At 36.1% G+C, this 14,661-nt stretch overlaps 1 protein-coding gene across 5 annotated transcripts in view; it reads right to left on the bottom strand.

Moving 5' to 3' along the window:
* LOC142344773 (uncharacterized) overlaps positions 1–14,661 on the bottom strand; it is a 79,223-nt gene that overhangs the window by 24,630 nt on the left and 39,932 nt on the right. The window contains exon 1 of one of the 5 annotated variants that reach the window (XM_075396695.1): positions 14,294–14,458. The exons of 2 other annotated variants lie outside the window; for them this stretch is intronic. In XM_075396695.1, coding sequence (XP_075252810.1) covers positions 14,294–14,328 — 35 coding nt within the window. In that variant the 5' untranslated portion in view covers positions 14,329–14,458. Of the gene's footprint in view, positions 1–560; positions 983–10,513; positions 10,681–14,293; positions 14,459–14,661 lie in introns of those variants that run through there. 2 more of the 5 variants (XM_075396696.1, XM_075396693.1) reach the window with 2 other exon arrangements.

Below are 14,661 nucleotides of genomic sequence, written 5' to 3' on the forward strand. Positions count from 1 at the left end.
CCCATAAAGATGCAATACGCAAATGTTTCAAAAACACTGTCTACATTGCTCATTTGCATGCTCAATTGCATGTTTTGGCGTTTTCGGTCATTTCAACTATATGGGACATACTATAAAGGGCGACAATTAACCAATATACACAATTTATGTACAACCATTCGTTAAAAGAAGTTTAATACATATTAAGAAAGAGTTTTAGTTTAAAAAGAAGTATTGAAGAAGAAAGTTCTCGTTAAAACTGAGTTTCTGTTCCTGTTGTATTGAAGACTTCTTCTGCCTCCGGCGCACTCAGCCATTTCAAGCACAATGTTGGGCTTATACTGGCTGAACTTGGCAATTCAAAAAGATAATGGATCGGATACATGGCTAGCCTCGTAGGAGGTGATGTGATCGGCAATTTTCATTATCACAAAGTAAGAAACAAGCTTAAATAAGACATACTATAGAGGGCGACAATTAACAAATCGTTTGGCTGAGTGGGACAGAACTGACTGGAGTATTTGTTTAACAACAGATTATATAGTTAGCTTAAATTTTAAAACCCATTGATAATTACTTACGTTTGCCCTCTCATCTGGCTACTGCTGGGGCGTGCAGACATAATAGGCCTTTCTCTGTCAACTAAGGATGTTATATGTCAAAAAAATGTAATCAAAATAGCTAAGAAGGCCTTGAATTAAATTATGCAGCACTGAGCGTTGAATTGTTGACCAGAATAACGCAAAAATTTTGGTTGAAAGCGAACAAAATGCGTGAGTGAACATAAAGAAGCGTCTACGCTTGTTAAAGTGAACACGATCAAAAGACAGAAGCATTACAGGGCCGAATTGTAAAGACTTCTATTTATGGTTATTTGCTGATAAATAAAATAAGCTTAGAGCTTGAAAAGCATGAAAAAGGTTTAATCTGAAGTGCTTTATTAATGCACAATTGAAACGAGAGCGCTGTTTAGCAGAAAGTTCACCATTTCATCATATTTTCCTTACTTCGGATTATGTTAATTGCACTTCTTGCATGTGAAATACAATTCAATTTCATAGATTCCATAATCCCATATTTGTTTTAAAATCGTTCTCATAACAGGCACAGAAAATATAAACTACGATAGAGAAGCACCGCACTCTGAATAATTAAGAACGCTGACCGAATCCTGTTAAAGGTGGCGTGGTGTAAAAGGTGGCCGCCGTATTGGCCGACAGGGCGTTTAGCCGACAATGAAAAAATGAGAAATTTAGCCGACAATTTTTTCATAATTGGTAATAGCTAGCAAAATTAGCCTCGCCATATCGAGCATTAGCCTTATACACCGGTGCTAGGAAAATTGACCGACAGGGCGTTTAGCCGACAATGAAAAAATGAGAAATTTAGCCTCCAATTTTTCAACTAACTTTTTGTAGATATTAGCCGAAAACCAATTAAAACACTTGGCGGTTCTTCAAAATCGCTTGCCGCTACAAATTGTCCCTAACAAATGTATTAGCATGTAAATGAGTTGATAAAATAAATGTTTCTACGCCCATGCGTAGGAGGACGCCGGTAGAGCCGAACGGGCGCAGAGCAGAATGCGATAAAATGAGATTTAAAGCTAAATATTTCCCGTGCTCTGATTGGCGTGGTTGCAAACTCTCTCTCCCTCCCCGAATTCGGCTCTAATTCTCATTTTTGCTCATTCGGCTCTGCGCCTGTTCGGCTAATTCCTTGCCACCCCTCGGTAATATCCGAGAAGAGGATTTCGTTAAAATTGTTTGGGATCTTTTCAACAATTGCCCCCCCCCCTTTTGCAAAAGGGGGGGGGGCTATTCTTGAATAGAATTTAAGCGAGCGATTTATTAACCAATCAGAGACGACTAATAACTTTCCGTGTATGTTCATACTGTGTTAAACTGGATAAAATAAAATGCGCCATGCCATCGCATTTAGCCGAATGGGAATATAAAGCGAAAAGAATTTCCGACTGGCGGGTTGGTGGGCGCGCTTCGCGCGCGTCGCGGCTTCGCCGCGATAACCGACCCGCGATTTCCGGATTACATCCAACAGTGCGTGAGAGGCATGGCCGTGAACAGCGGTCCGCAATTGCGCTGAAACCATTTTTCGGCTATCTAAACTGTAGGCCAACTAATAATGTGGTAAAGTATAGCACAGAAGGGGAGGCGATTCTCTACTAGGTACCAAAGGGGGGCAATTGTTGAATAGATCCATTGTTTGTTACTAAAACTGGCCGAATGGAAAATTAAATGTCTGAAATTAGCCGAAAAGGAGATACAACAAATCGGATTTGAGAACCCCCAAAAATTGGAATATTGTTTTCTGATTGGCTGATTGCTCAACCAATTCTCCATGTTTTAAAATAGAAAATGAATGTTAACGTAAAATTATACCGAAATCGCGATAAGCCGAAAGAGAAAAATAATTTTTTCTGCGGGAAACTTATCTCATGTTCGGTTGTGATAGATTCATATCAAGTCCCACGGGCCACTGAGGCATGGACATGACCCGCGAGGCATGGCCAGATGCGGTAAAAATGTAATCTAGAATTAGGCTGTGTCCAATTTAGGCTAAATGAACGAATAAATGTACAGTGTTTTAAATTTCTCAACCAATCACAATCGTTGAAAATTCTACATTTTGGTGGTGCTAGGACAATAGATCGAAAGACAACAGATCGAAAGCGAAAATTGGGACAATAGATCGAAAATTAAATTACTCAAGTTGCTTATTGGCCAATCAGATTTGAGCGCTCATTTATTATACAGCATATAACCTGTTCTGTTGTGATATTTTGTTCGGTTGGGATAGATTCATATCAAGTCCCACGGGCCGCTAAGGCATGGCCATGGCTCGCGAGGCATGGCCAAAATGTGGTAATTATATTGCAGCTCGCAAATAATGCTTAATTTCAACCAATAAGAACAGAGATTAATTTTCGACCTATTGTCCCAAATTTTCTATTTTCGATCTGTTGTCCTTTCGATCTATTGTCCGGCCACCCATTTTGGTACGTCTATTTGTTAAGATGTCACCTTGGTTGTGATTGTTTCCTATTAAGTCGCACTGGCCAAGGCATGGCCGTAGCTCTCGAGGCTAAGCCAAATGCGCTTTTTGCGCGTCCCTCTTTTAACTAACTTTTTGCGGAAATTAAATTTGATTACAGCAATTGATTCGGCTGATTTTCCTACTTTTGACTTTTTCGGCTAATTTTTCATTGGTTGATTTTGCGGACACTAATTTAGTGATATGCCGCGGGTTGCTCCGAGAAAACTGCTGGTTTAACTGTGGGCAGAATTAAATTGAAATGCTTCAAATTTACAATATTTAAAACTCTTTTTCGGTGTTTTTGTAAACGATCATGTTGAAACAATTGTCATGGACACTTGAGTGTAACGTCAAGCGGATTTTTTAGAATACAATCGTTAAGAGTTTCAATTGGTTTTTGCCTAATTTCCGCAGAATTTGGTTAACAATTTTTGTCTAATGGCTTCAAAAATTGGTTTTGCTTCATATCGAGCTTTCGCCTAATTGTGAACGGATAATAGATCGAAAACAGATGAAATGTGGCAAGAGATAGAGAATCATTCTCTATTCTCATTAGCTGAAGTGAAACGTTATTTGCAAACTGCCATGAAATTACGCAATCTAGTCATGCCTTGGCGGCCCGGGATAAAGACCTTTCACAAGTATCGGTGTTTCGATTGCTAACTGCTGTGTTAGCTGTTAAAAATTTAGTCATCCTTTTTTTCAACCTGCTAAAAGCATGAAACATTTCTTCGAATACAGAAGTGAATATCGGACTATGCTACAGTTGTTTGCTGCAAACGATAGAGATACAGACTAAGTATTTTGAAACAAGCAACTACAAGGTGTTCTGATTGCGAAAATCGTCGATAAGCTAGCTGCCTCTGCGGTCTAAAATATCAATTATTTTGAATATTTTTCGATTTTTTCGGCTCTTGAAAATAACAAATCTAATAAATATTAATGTTACAAGAACTTTGATTTAGATGTTGCTGAATTGCGTTAATTTTAGCTCAAATCGATTATTCAAACAACATCTAGTTATGCTCTAATTTACATTTAATTTTGTAGTTTCTACTCATTTGTACTAATTGGTTTTGCTACCCACCAGCGGACTGTATCATTAGGTGTTTGTTTCCAAATTCGCAAATCAATTTGAAAGTGTTAGTAATAAAAATTGAAAATTGGAAAAATAACGTTTAGGCAAACTCTTTTTAATGAAAGCATGTATTCCCTTTTGATCCTCTCAATCAATTGCAGAATTACTATGATCAGCTCTTATGAAAGGAAAACAACAATTGTTATCCTTTGAAGCCAAAAACTTGAAACAGTAAATTCTCTTTTTTGCTGATTGCGTGTCTCATTAAAACTTTTCGGATCTTTTCAACAACTACCCCCCCTTGGCACCTAGTAGAGAATGCCTTTTCTGTGCTATACTCTACCAAGATATTAATTGGCCTACAGTTTAGATAGTCGAATATCAGTTGAAGTGCATTTGCGGACAGCTGTTCACGGCCATGCTTCTAATGCGCTGTGGGATGTAATTCGGAAATCGCGGGTTGGTTATCGCTGCAAAACCGCGACACGCCTACCGATCCGCCAATCGTTTCCACAAATAAGTTCTTTTCAGTTTCTATTCCATTTTGGCTAATTGCCATAACATGGCGTATTTTATTCTATTCAGTTTAACATAGCAAGCCCATACGCGGAAAAATATTGGTCGTCTCTGATTGGTTAATAAATCGCTTGCTTAATTTCTATTAAAGAATAGCCGCCCCTTTTGCAAAAGAGGGGGGATGCAATTGCGAAAAGATCCCGTAGCAAAAGTTGGACTTTGCTTGGCAGTTCAAAACAATGTGTGGTCTCTTCACATAACACTGCTGAGGCAGACTGTTCCCAAGTGCGATAAATGTCGGAGTGAACTGAATACAGAGTAACGGCTGCTAGGGGTGTATTACCTGATGCGGAGAGTAACAGATACGTCGATAAGCCGAATTTTTGGCAAACATTATAATGAGTAAATTGGTAATGATAGAATATCAATCTTCAAGGCAGAGTTTCTAAGATACCGCAGTGTTCCGATGACCCTAGAAAATGCCCAAATTATCCCTTACGTCGGACAAAATACTTGTCACAATGTTAGAAAAAAAAATTGACGGAAACTTCATGCTACAGCAATGTACATCCGGTGGTAAAAGAACCGGCCGTTTAATAGTGTTAGCTCGCACCTCTGATCTCAACCCTGAAAATTTTGTAGTTTAAAACGCGATCTCATTCTTGTTTTCTCCTATTACATCGAAAATGTAGTCGAAAATATATCATCCAATATACAATCAATTAGCTATTGTAGCTGTAAATAGATCAAAACAGTCTACCGATAAGGTTTTCAATTCAACTCTTTTTTCCGGTAGAGAGATCGCAACATTCATCATAAAGTAGCGTATTAAGCGTAGAACAACGTATCAAGATTACGGCGAACATATCAACAATTGACAGTTTAGACGGCAAAGTTTTTTTGATCCTCTTTTACTGGTTTTATGTCTGATGTTATTGACGTAAGAATAGGTTCATATTCGATCAACAATCGTCTAAAGAACCTGAAAATATCAAGCCAAAAACCACCTTAATCCGTACATATTGTGGTTATATTTACTACAAATTAGGTTATACAAAAACTTTTTAGGAACGTTCTACATATAATAGGACGTATTTTAAATGCTCTATTCTGATTGGTTATCATTCTCCCGCTTTAAAACTATTTACCTGTTAACATCCTCCGGCCCCGAAGATGTTGGGAGAATGGGTACCAATTTTACAATCTGGCGAACCAGCGATCCGGAGGACGTGCGCAGTACGTCGGAGCGTGCGACGCTGTCTGAACCGTAAAGGAGTCAGTGATCCGAGCCCCTTGGATTGGTGTCCTCAACTACCCAAACCAAGTCACCAGTCCTTAGGTGTTGCTCCGGAAGCATTTGCCAGTTAGAACGTCCGTTCAGTGTCGGGACGTACTCTTTGATCCAACGAGACCAAACAGCGTTAGCGTAAGACTGCGCGCGGGCGTAACGCTTAGGGTGATCAAATTCATCTACGCCAATGATGGAAGGAAGACTACGTGCTTGGTTAACAGAAGAAAATGTTTAGGTGTTAATGCGCCTAGGTCGGAGGGGTCGGCGCTTATGGGCGTTAACGGACGTGAATTAAGTGCATGTTCGAACAGACAAAAAGTAGTGTTCAAAACTTCGTCCGTGAGACGACGAGTACCGAGGACGGTGTAAAGTATTCGCTTAAAAATACGTACCAGCCTCTCCCAGATGCCACCTTCGTGTGGCGCACTGGGCGGATTGAACCTCCACTTAATGCTTTTGTGGGCAAGTTTAGCCCGCAGATAGTCAATACCTTGACGATGATGTTTAACGTGGGTGTGCCTAAGGAACAACTTTACAACTGCATGACGTGCTACGAGAACGATAGGATGTTTTACATCAAAGTCAACTTCGACCAGCCGTTTGATGCGACCAGCCGATCGGCTTAGACGAATTGGCCCAAAAAAGGGAGAAAACGGGGCAATACGACTACTCCGTTTAACGGATTTGTTATCGAGGAGATCTCTTCTCTCCGCATTAAATGACTCCCCTTGGATTGTACTTGCAGAGCACGTCAGTAGAAACCGACAACTTCGGTCAAACTAAATTTGATTCTATACCACAAAAAACTTGGAAATGGTTCACTTTTCACTGTAGCAAAAGAAGGTTTGTTCCGCAAATTTTACAAAAGTTTTCAACTGTTGCTGAGGAACACATTGAGCAAAAGATTGCTGAGGCAGTATACCGTGTATAACAGGAATAATCATACCAGCTTTCTGTTGCCACCACCAACACTGGTGTGAAAGAAGAGAACTGGTAGCTTGGCTCTCTGTCATCCATTACTTCGCAGTCACCAGACTTGAGTTAATTTTAACTACAAATGTGGTGGTGCTGCAATTGAACGTCAGAGAAACAAGTAAAGCAACTTGCTTCACTGACATTAGTTTTGCTGGTGTTTACAGAATTCTGGTATAGTATTTTCTTTTGGCAAGATATGGCCTGGCTAACCTTGCGCACAGCTGCTTCTTTGTAACAGTTTAGAACGTTTTCCAAATTTGCGTTTCAAATAATTTTTTGCTACAGTGAAAAGTGAAGATTTCCCACTTTTTTTCAATGCATGGAATTCTTGACAATTCATTCTTTTTCATTCTTTTTTTTGTAGTTTGGTTGAAATTGTAAGTGTCATTATTGCATGTGTCATCAAATGCACAATGTAAGATTTGTCTCTGAGTAATGTAAGATTTGTCCAAATGTAAGATGTGTGCAAAAATGTAACATTCGTCTCTGAGTAGAGAAGAATAGAAAACAGATTAAGCTCAAAATAAATAAGAGGTTCTAATAATACAAATTATTTATAGGAGTTAACTTTTACCTAAAATGGGAAAACTTTCTTAGGGAGAACTTTATAATTAAACACAAGAGCAAAAAACTTGAAAATAACCAAATCCTTGAAATAGCTAAACAAGTAAACAGAGATTTTAAGAGTGTTGTACCTGTAATCAAAGGGATGCATGCAAATAGATAACATCTCCTTCTTCGATTGCTATTAAAAATGAATAATTTTGAACCAAAACCCATATCAGACAGCTCGGGCGCATGACGAAAATTTGTAGAAGGGAAGGCTCGTAGAAAAGAGTGTTATATAATGAGAGCTAAGGCAATTAGTGTCCACTCTCTAATCTGTAAAATTTAAATGCACAACTTTAAATGAGCTTTTGTGAGTCTTTGCGAATGGTCTGGTTGGTCTATCCGGGTTTGTATCCACCTTGCCAGGTAGAACGTGTGCTGCCACGTAGAGGCCTAGTTCAGGAGGAGCACTACCCAACTACAAAACATAGATATTGATGCAAACAGCTTTCACACTTTTTCTCATTCTGCCCAGTTTGTCTCCGTTTCCTAGCACATGGATACATCATCTAATAGACATAGCTGCCCAATGAAAATGGGTATACTGTTAAACTGAAAGTACACTACTACTGCTTGACACAAAAGAAGAATTGCTGTTTGAGAAATTCTGTTTCTGACTAATGTGGAAAAATCACAGTTCCTGTTTTCGAAAACAAAAACGTCTCAAAATGACCGTTGATAACGACCTCGAAATGGATTTGAACATGTTATCCTGCAGAAGCTACACTGAAAATGACAGAAGTAATCCGTATTTAAAATCTGGAAATGTGCAAGATTTTCTTTCAATTTTATTGGAACTACATAAAAAAAACAGAAAGGGCATCACCAAAGAATATCTAAAGCAATTTCAAGAACTCTAACTTAACATATATGTCAAACTATAAAAAGATTATTAGTTTAGCAAACTGGCGATAATTTTATTATCAGCTCTTATGCTACAGATTTTTAGATATTAAAACAAGTCGGGAAATGTCTGTTGGTTTATGTTCATGTTTAGCCAAGTTTACAAAAACCCCCAATAACTTCCAAAAATGAAAACGAACGCTTGTTACACTACGCCACCGAAAAGCTACATTGCTATATTAAAAAACTAAAAAGCTATATTGCTATGCTAAAAAAGTGTTTTGCTGGTCCATACTAAAGATAGTTAAACAATGCGGTTAATCGCGGCACCATATGCATAACTCAAGATTTCAAACCCTAGTTCCACTCTTAGTTTATAGTCAACAACTAAAGATAGTTGAATGCAAAAATGAATTAATAAGTTTATGTTAAACAGCATTAAATATGAACCGAGGTTCGAGGAACAAAGTTATTCTGTTGAGCGAGTTAAATAGGATCAAGATATCGCAATTTGCATTGCCATAGTTTACCTTTTGACTTAGATATAAATTAAATTGAGATGTTAAATTGTGAAATTGGACTCATCTATCTCAAATCTAATATTTATGCTAAGTTTTGAACAATTTATTACCTAGAAAAAGTATAAATAATATGAGTTAAAAATATATCTCACAGAGTTCAGATTTAAGCAAAGGGGAACGATACGGGAGTATAATCTACTTCTTAGGTCATTAGGGACTCATAAGTGTTGGGTCGCGAAGTTAAATAGGACTGAAACGTGATTTGGGTTGAGTGGATAAGCTCCTTTTATACTTGCAGACACGTGATTTCAAAGTTCAAATCGGATAAAACACATTGGGTATTCTCGAGGTGATTTGCTATTATTAGATCAAGACGGTAATCTCAGCTTGATTTTTGATTCTTGATATAGTAGCTGTTGAATACTACTGAGTTTTTTGTTCACATGATGTGATTGATTTTGTCCCAGTCAGGTTTTTTGTTTCACGCACCATAACATAATTCTCAATCTATCTGCACTATCTTATTAGATCCATGTTTTTGACTGTAGCACAGTTCAGTGCACTACGTACACCTGGAATGTTTTTAAGGAGCGGCACTAACGTCAAATTGGTCAAAATTTTGAATTGAGAATAGTGCTTTAGCAAATTTCCATTGAACGTTGACACCTAGTAGTCTTACATCTGGTAAACGTTTGGTATAGTTTTCATACGTTTTTCTAACGACAAAAATTTTGGACATTTTGTTCGAAATTTGCCGCAAAACTGTTTCTTGTCGCAACAGTGGCTCCAAATTTGCCCAACAACTTAAATGGATTCATAATAGTACTACTTGCAGACCGTTCCGGTCTTTCACTCTTTTTTGAAGAAATCGCTGAAAATCTTTGAACTATGCACAGAAGAATGATCTTGATAAAAATTAAGATTCTTTGAAGTGCAATATTTCCTGTTATTTTCTAAAAAGATTTTGAAGTTGACTGAAAAATTTATTTTTTTTGGACATTTCACAAGTAAATTCCATTAATCTTTCTCTGTTGCACTCAAAAACCTAAATGATCGATTTTCCGAAACTAAATGTTGTTTTCTGTTTCTCTAACTTTTGTCATCAACTCGCACGATTCCGTAGCTGGATCTATCTTGAACAGGTTACTTAACCGGTAACTTTAGTATGCACGCTATGTACTAGATCTTGATTTTAAGCTCAGTTTCTTTTGTTTTTAGTACATGAAAATTGGACATCTCGAATCGCAACAGCGAGGCAAACAGTAAAACAATTGAAACTTTTTGAGCAGAAATAACGTCGAAATAGCACAAATTGTGCTGTACGTATATTTTTGTTATCATAGTGTATTTTTAAATGTAAGCAATGTATACAATTCCGCGTATAGCTTTTATCTGGTCTGAACATTCATAATATATATAGTAAGATAGTTTTTCAGTTTTTTGAAACTATTTTGAACAATTATAACTATTAATAGAGTTTGCTTTCAAGTTCATAAGTTTACACGTATAACTCTGACGCTAACAAACCTGTAGAATATTAAACCTAACAACAGGCTAGGCGTTGAAATTGCATCATTGAAGATGATAATCCTAACAGAAAAATTGCGTGAATACATTAATAATGATGAAATTTCTAAAATACTATACCTCAAGTGAGGAAGGTTGTCGTGAATACCCATGTTGAACAATTATTTGGTCGATTTTGCAGATAAACGATGTTTGGTTAAACTTCACTCTGCCGTTTTATAACAGCATAAATTCAGTTTGAATACATGGAACTATAGAGTAATTATCGTCTATCAAGCATATGGTTACAAAAGTTGATTTATAAAATGGTTATAATACGTTGAGAAAAATGTTTGTTTTTCAAATATTTTTGAACAACTTTTCGTGGCTCACTCACACTTCAGAAAATTCTGAACCAGAATAGAAACCAGACAATCGCGGATTTGGATTGTTTGAAGATTTCCATACAATGCTAATCCCTAACAAAGCGACGAAATTTATTATTATTGATATAAATACAACAGCAGTTAAAATTGAATTCTAGCAAAGCTATAAGTTTTAACGTTTTTGCAAAGCAAAGCGAAACTGAACTTATTAAAACCGGTTCAGATTTTAACCTCGAGAGTAGTCTGTATTGAGGCATTGTACAAGATTATATAATTGTACCATACTGTATTCCATATCTATTTCATGATTTCATATATATATACACACACGCACGCACGCAAGTACGCACATACATACACACACACACACAGACAGACAACACACAAACCCAGACATAGAGACACACGCACGCACGCACACGAACACACACAAACCCAGACATAGACACATACACACGAACGCACACGCACAAACGCACACACACACACGCACACACACACACACATATATATATATATATATATATATATATATATATATATATATATATATATATAACTGAAAACAATTTGTTACTTTCTTACATTGATGTTCAATCGATTGACTGCAACATGTGTAAAGAAAAATGAGAGAAGAAAAATGCGGCAACGCCTTTTTGCTATTTTAACACCGAAAACTGATGAACAATTGTTAAATTTTGAGCTGACAATATCCACAGTTAGATAGAGAGGATATGAAAAATGCTTATTTAGTTGCAAAAACACAAGAGAAGATCTGAAGACTTTTAGTTTCGGCATTTTTCACCTCTTAAAACAGTTGAAACTGACTCTTGAACCATGTTAAAATCAGACATAATTTTTGCGAAGACACAGCTGGAAAACTGCATTATTATTTTTGGTTATCTGTGAAAAAGATGGCATTTTAATAAAGAGGTCAATTTTTATTAATGAACAAAGCTTGCCAAGCAACCCTGAGGTTTTGAAAAACTGAACAATGACTGACTGAAAATTACTGAGGTGCGGAAAAATATGAAAAAAAAAATTCTCTTCCATCATTCAGCATACATTTCACTGCTCTGTGAATCGATCAAAAATGTCATCCAACTTTTAAGATTATTGTTTTCGAAAAATTTTCCATAATTTTTGTGGACAAAAAAATTTTTTCTTTCGATAAATTTAAACTAGCTGCCGGTGTCTTCTTCGGTTTGAAAAATTAGTTTACCTAGCTTTGAAAATCAGCACATTCGACAAACATTTAAAGTGTAATAAATGCTTTCATATTGTTCAAAAGACCATAAAAAGGAGTATAAAAGCTTCGCTTTACATGATTTTTGCAGCCCATAAAATGTAGTGTCGTAAACTGTTTTAGCACATGCTGTTCTCATCTGTTTGGAACAGCGAACTACCAAGTTTTCTACCAAGTAAAACAAAGAAGCTGAGGTCTTAAAGCAAATAGAGTGCAGAGTATGGCATAATCTAAAAAGTTATCTGACATGAGAACAAAGGGAAACAACTTATTTTTAACAAATGCACGGACTCCAAATAAAAAAAGTGTTAATCAGTGACAGGCGAATTTAGACGAAATCACTTTTGGATAAAAAAAAAGGAGCAAATTTTTCAACCGCAGCCTACATCTAACACTAATTTATACAAGAAAGCAAAACGATGAAAAAATCCTTGTTTAGACTTTTTACAATGAAAGCTAACTTACATGACTACTGAAAAAAACTACTGAACTAAACTCCATTTTGTAACATAAGCATAGCAATATGTTTTCTTACAAGTTGTTTCTCCTGTTCAACGACAGTTCAACGAAAAAAAGTTATGAAGTTATTAAGTTCAACGAAAAAAACCTTAATAACAAAACAGAAATGTGGTTAACAGAAAATGAATTGATTGACACCAATTTAGTTTATTCAACAGGATCAAAAAACATCTATATAAAAAACTGTGGTAATATTACGTAATACCATAATTTCTAAAATAAAAATTACTATAGTTTCCTAAAATAAGTTAAATTTTTTTCCAATGAGTATTGTCAAAGAACTTTTTGCATTTAAAGGAGCGTGACAAGTGTAAGCTCAGACGCCAATTTATAGAAAAAGCTTCGAGAGGCTATGTAAGCTAAAAAAAATAAGACCAAAATTTTTGTGTTTATTCCAGAAAATCATAAATTAGGTTAAGAATTTATGATTTGGAAAATCAGGTTTTAAGTTATTGTTGTTTTTCTAGACCAGTTTAAAGTCCTTCCGCTTATTATCGGCCAAAAGTCGGCATTCTAGCTAGTAAAAAACTACAGATTCCCTCACATTCAAGACACTTGAGTAAAAAATACACAAGCGTATATTATATTCAGTATTCGGAAACCAAAACGTTATTTTTGATTTACAAGAGGCTGCCCTGCAGAAAATTAAAATAAATTCATAAATTAAGTAAAATCTGACTTCTCAGATGGGTTAATTGTCTATTTCACTTGTCAAATGTTAACTAAAGAGCGCAATTAGCAGCATGAACAGTCTGTCGAAAATTTTGATGTTTTGGTTGATTTGATGCTATAAAAAAATGATGAAAGGGACAAAGGGCAAATATGGTTAAGAAACGACTTAACCTGAAAAAAATGTAAGAATTCAATACAGTATTCATTTTGTCTCTCCGGAAAAATCAATTCCAATTTCATAAAACCTTCTAATATACATTTATTAACTTATTCATTGCCATCTGTATGTTGAGTACAAAAATTGTAAGTTTGAGTTTACACTTGTCACTCTCCTTTAATTGCAACAATTATTTGACAATTCTCATTAAAAAATGTAATTTTATGAACGTTTAATACTGTCAGTATTAAAAAATTATGTCACTACGTAATTTTATTAACATTTTAATTTCACATATTATTAAAATTTGATTGATTAAACTCATTTGACTTCAATTGTTTCAGTTTGCGTTGGTCAGATTACATTACCTATTTATTACCCACATGAAGTCCGCGACCCAAGACAGGTATTGGCCAGACCGACTTGGGTCGCGGGCAGGGGGGTCCGGTGCCACCGTTCACAATGGTCTGGAAAAAATATGGGTCGCGCCTTCCGTCTGGCCAATGGCAATTTTGGTCTGTTCGGTCTGGCGAATACCCAAATTTCGGTCTGTTCGGTCTGGCCAATATATTCAGTATAACGGAAATATTTAAAGCAACAGAAGCATGCATGATATTTTGATCATTTGTTTGCAGCACTTTCTCCAATTTTACTTGTTACTCTTTTTTTGTTTCTAAATGGCGTGCAGAGACACTTTCAGAAGTGCAAAGAATACTTTCAGAACTCTGTGTAGGGAAGAAAATTAAGAATTAACACTAGATTTTTAAATTTTTAGTTTTTTTATTGAAAAAATTGTCAAAGTTAAGTAAAACTTGACTCATGTCGGCTCCACTTCGAATCATAAGATATACAATTGAAATAAACTTTTGCTAATTTTAAGTAATTTGAGTTACACAATCAACAATCAAACAACTTAACGCTTACTGGAGCAGATTTCTTACCTGGCTTGGGTTACGCCTAGATTCCCCGTAACCATTTCTAGTTACAAAGCTCTTCCACCAGTGATACTGAAAAATATTCAAAAAGCAAAAATAGACAATAGCTGTTGTTAATATTACTGCCACTATTTGATTCAGCTATATGTTATTGTTTTCTGCAAGTTATGAAAGCCAGCTAGCTACAATGCTAATGGAAATAATAGAATAGGAAAATAACAATATTGAATTTGTGACATATATAGCGCTTGGGAATTAGCAATAAAAATATACAAAATTGTTATTTTGCACGCAGTTTAATGGGGGGGGGGGGGGACTTGAATAATTGTATCAAGGACAGTTTCCAATAGGGCATTCCTATCCTAATTTGAGGT

Source organism: Convolutriloba macropyga, chromosome 8, assembly GCF_964194025.1.
Source record: "Convolutriloba macropyga chromosome 8, txConMacr16.3, whole genome shotgun sequence".
Classification (NCBI taxonomy): Eukaryota; Metazoa; Xenacoelomorpha; order Acoela; family Convolutidae; genus Convolutriloba; species Convolutriloba macropyga.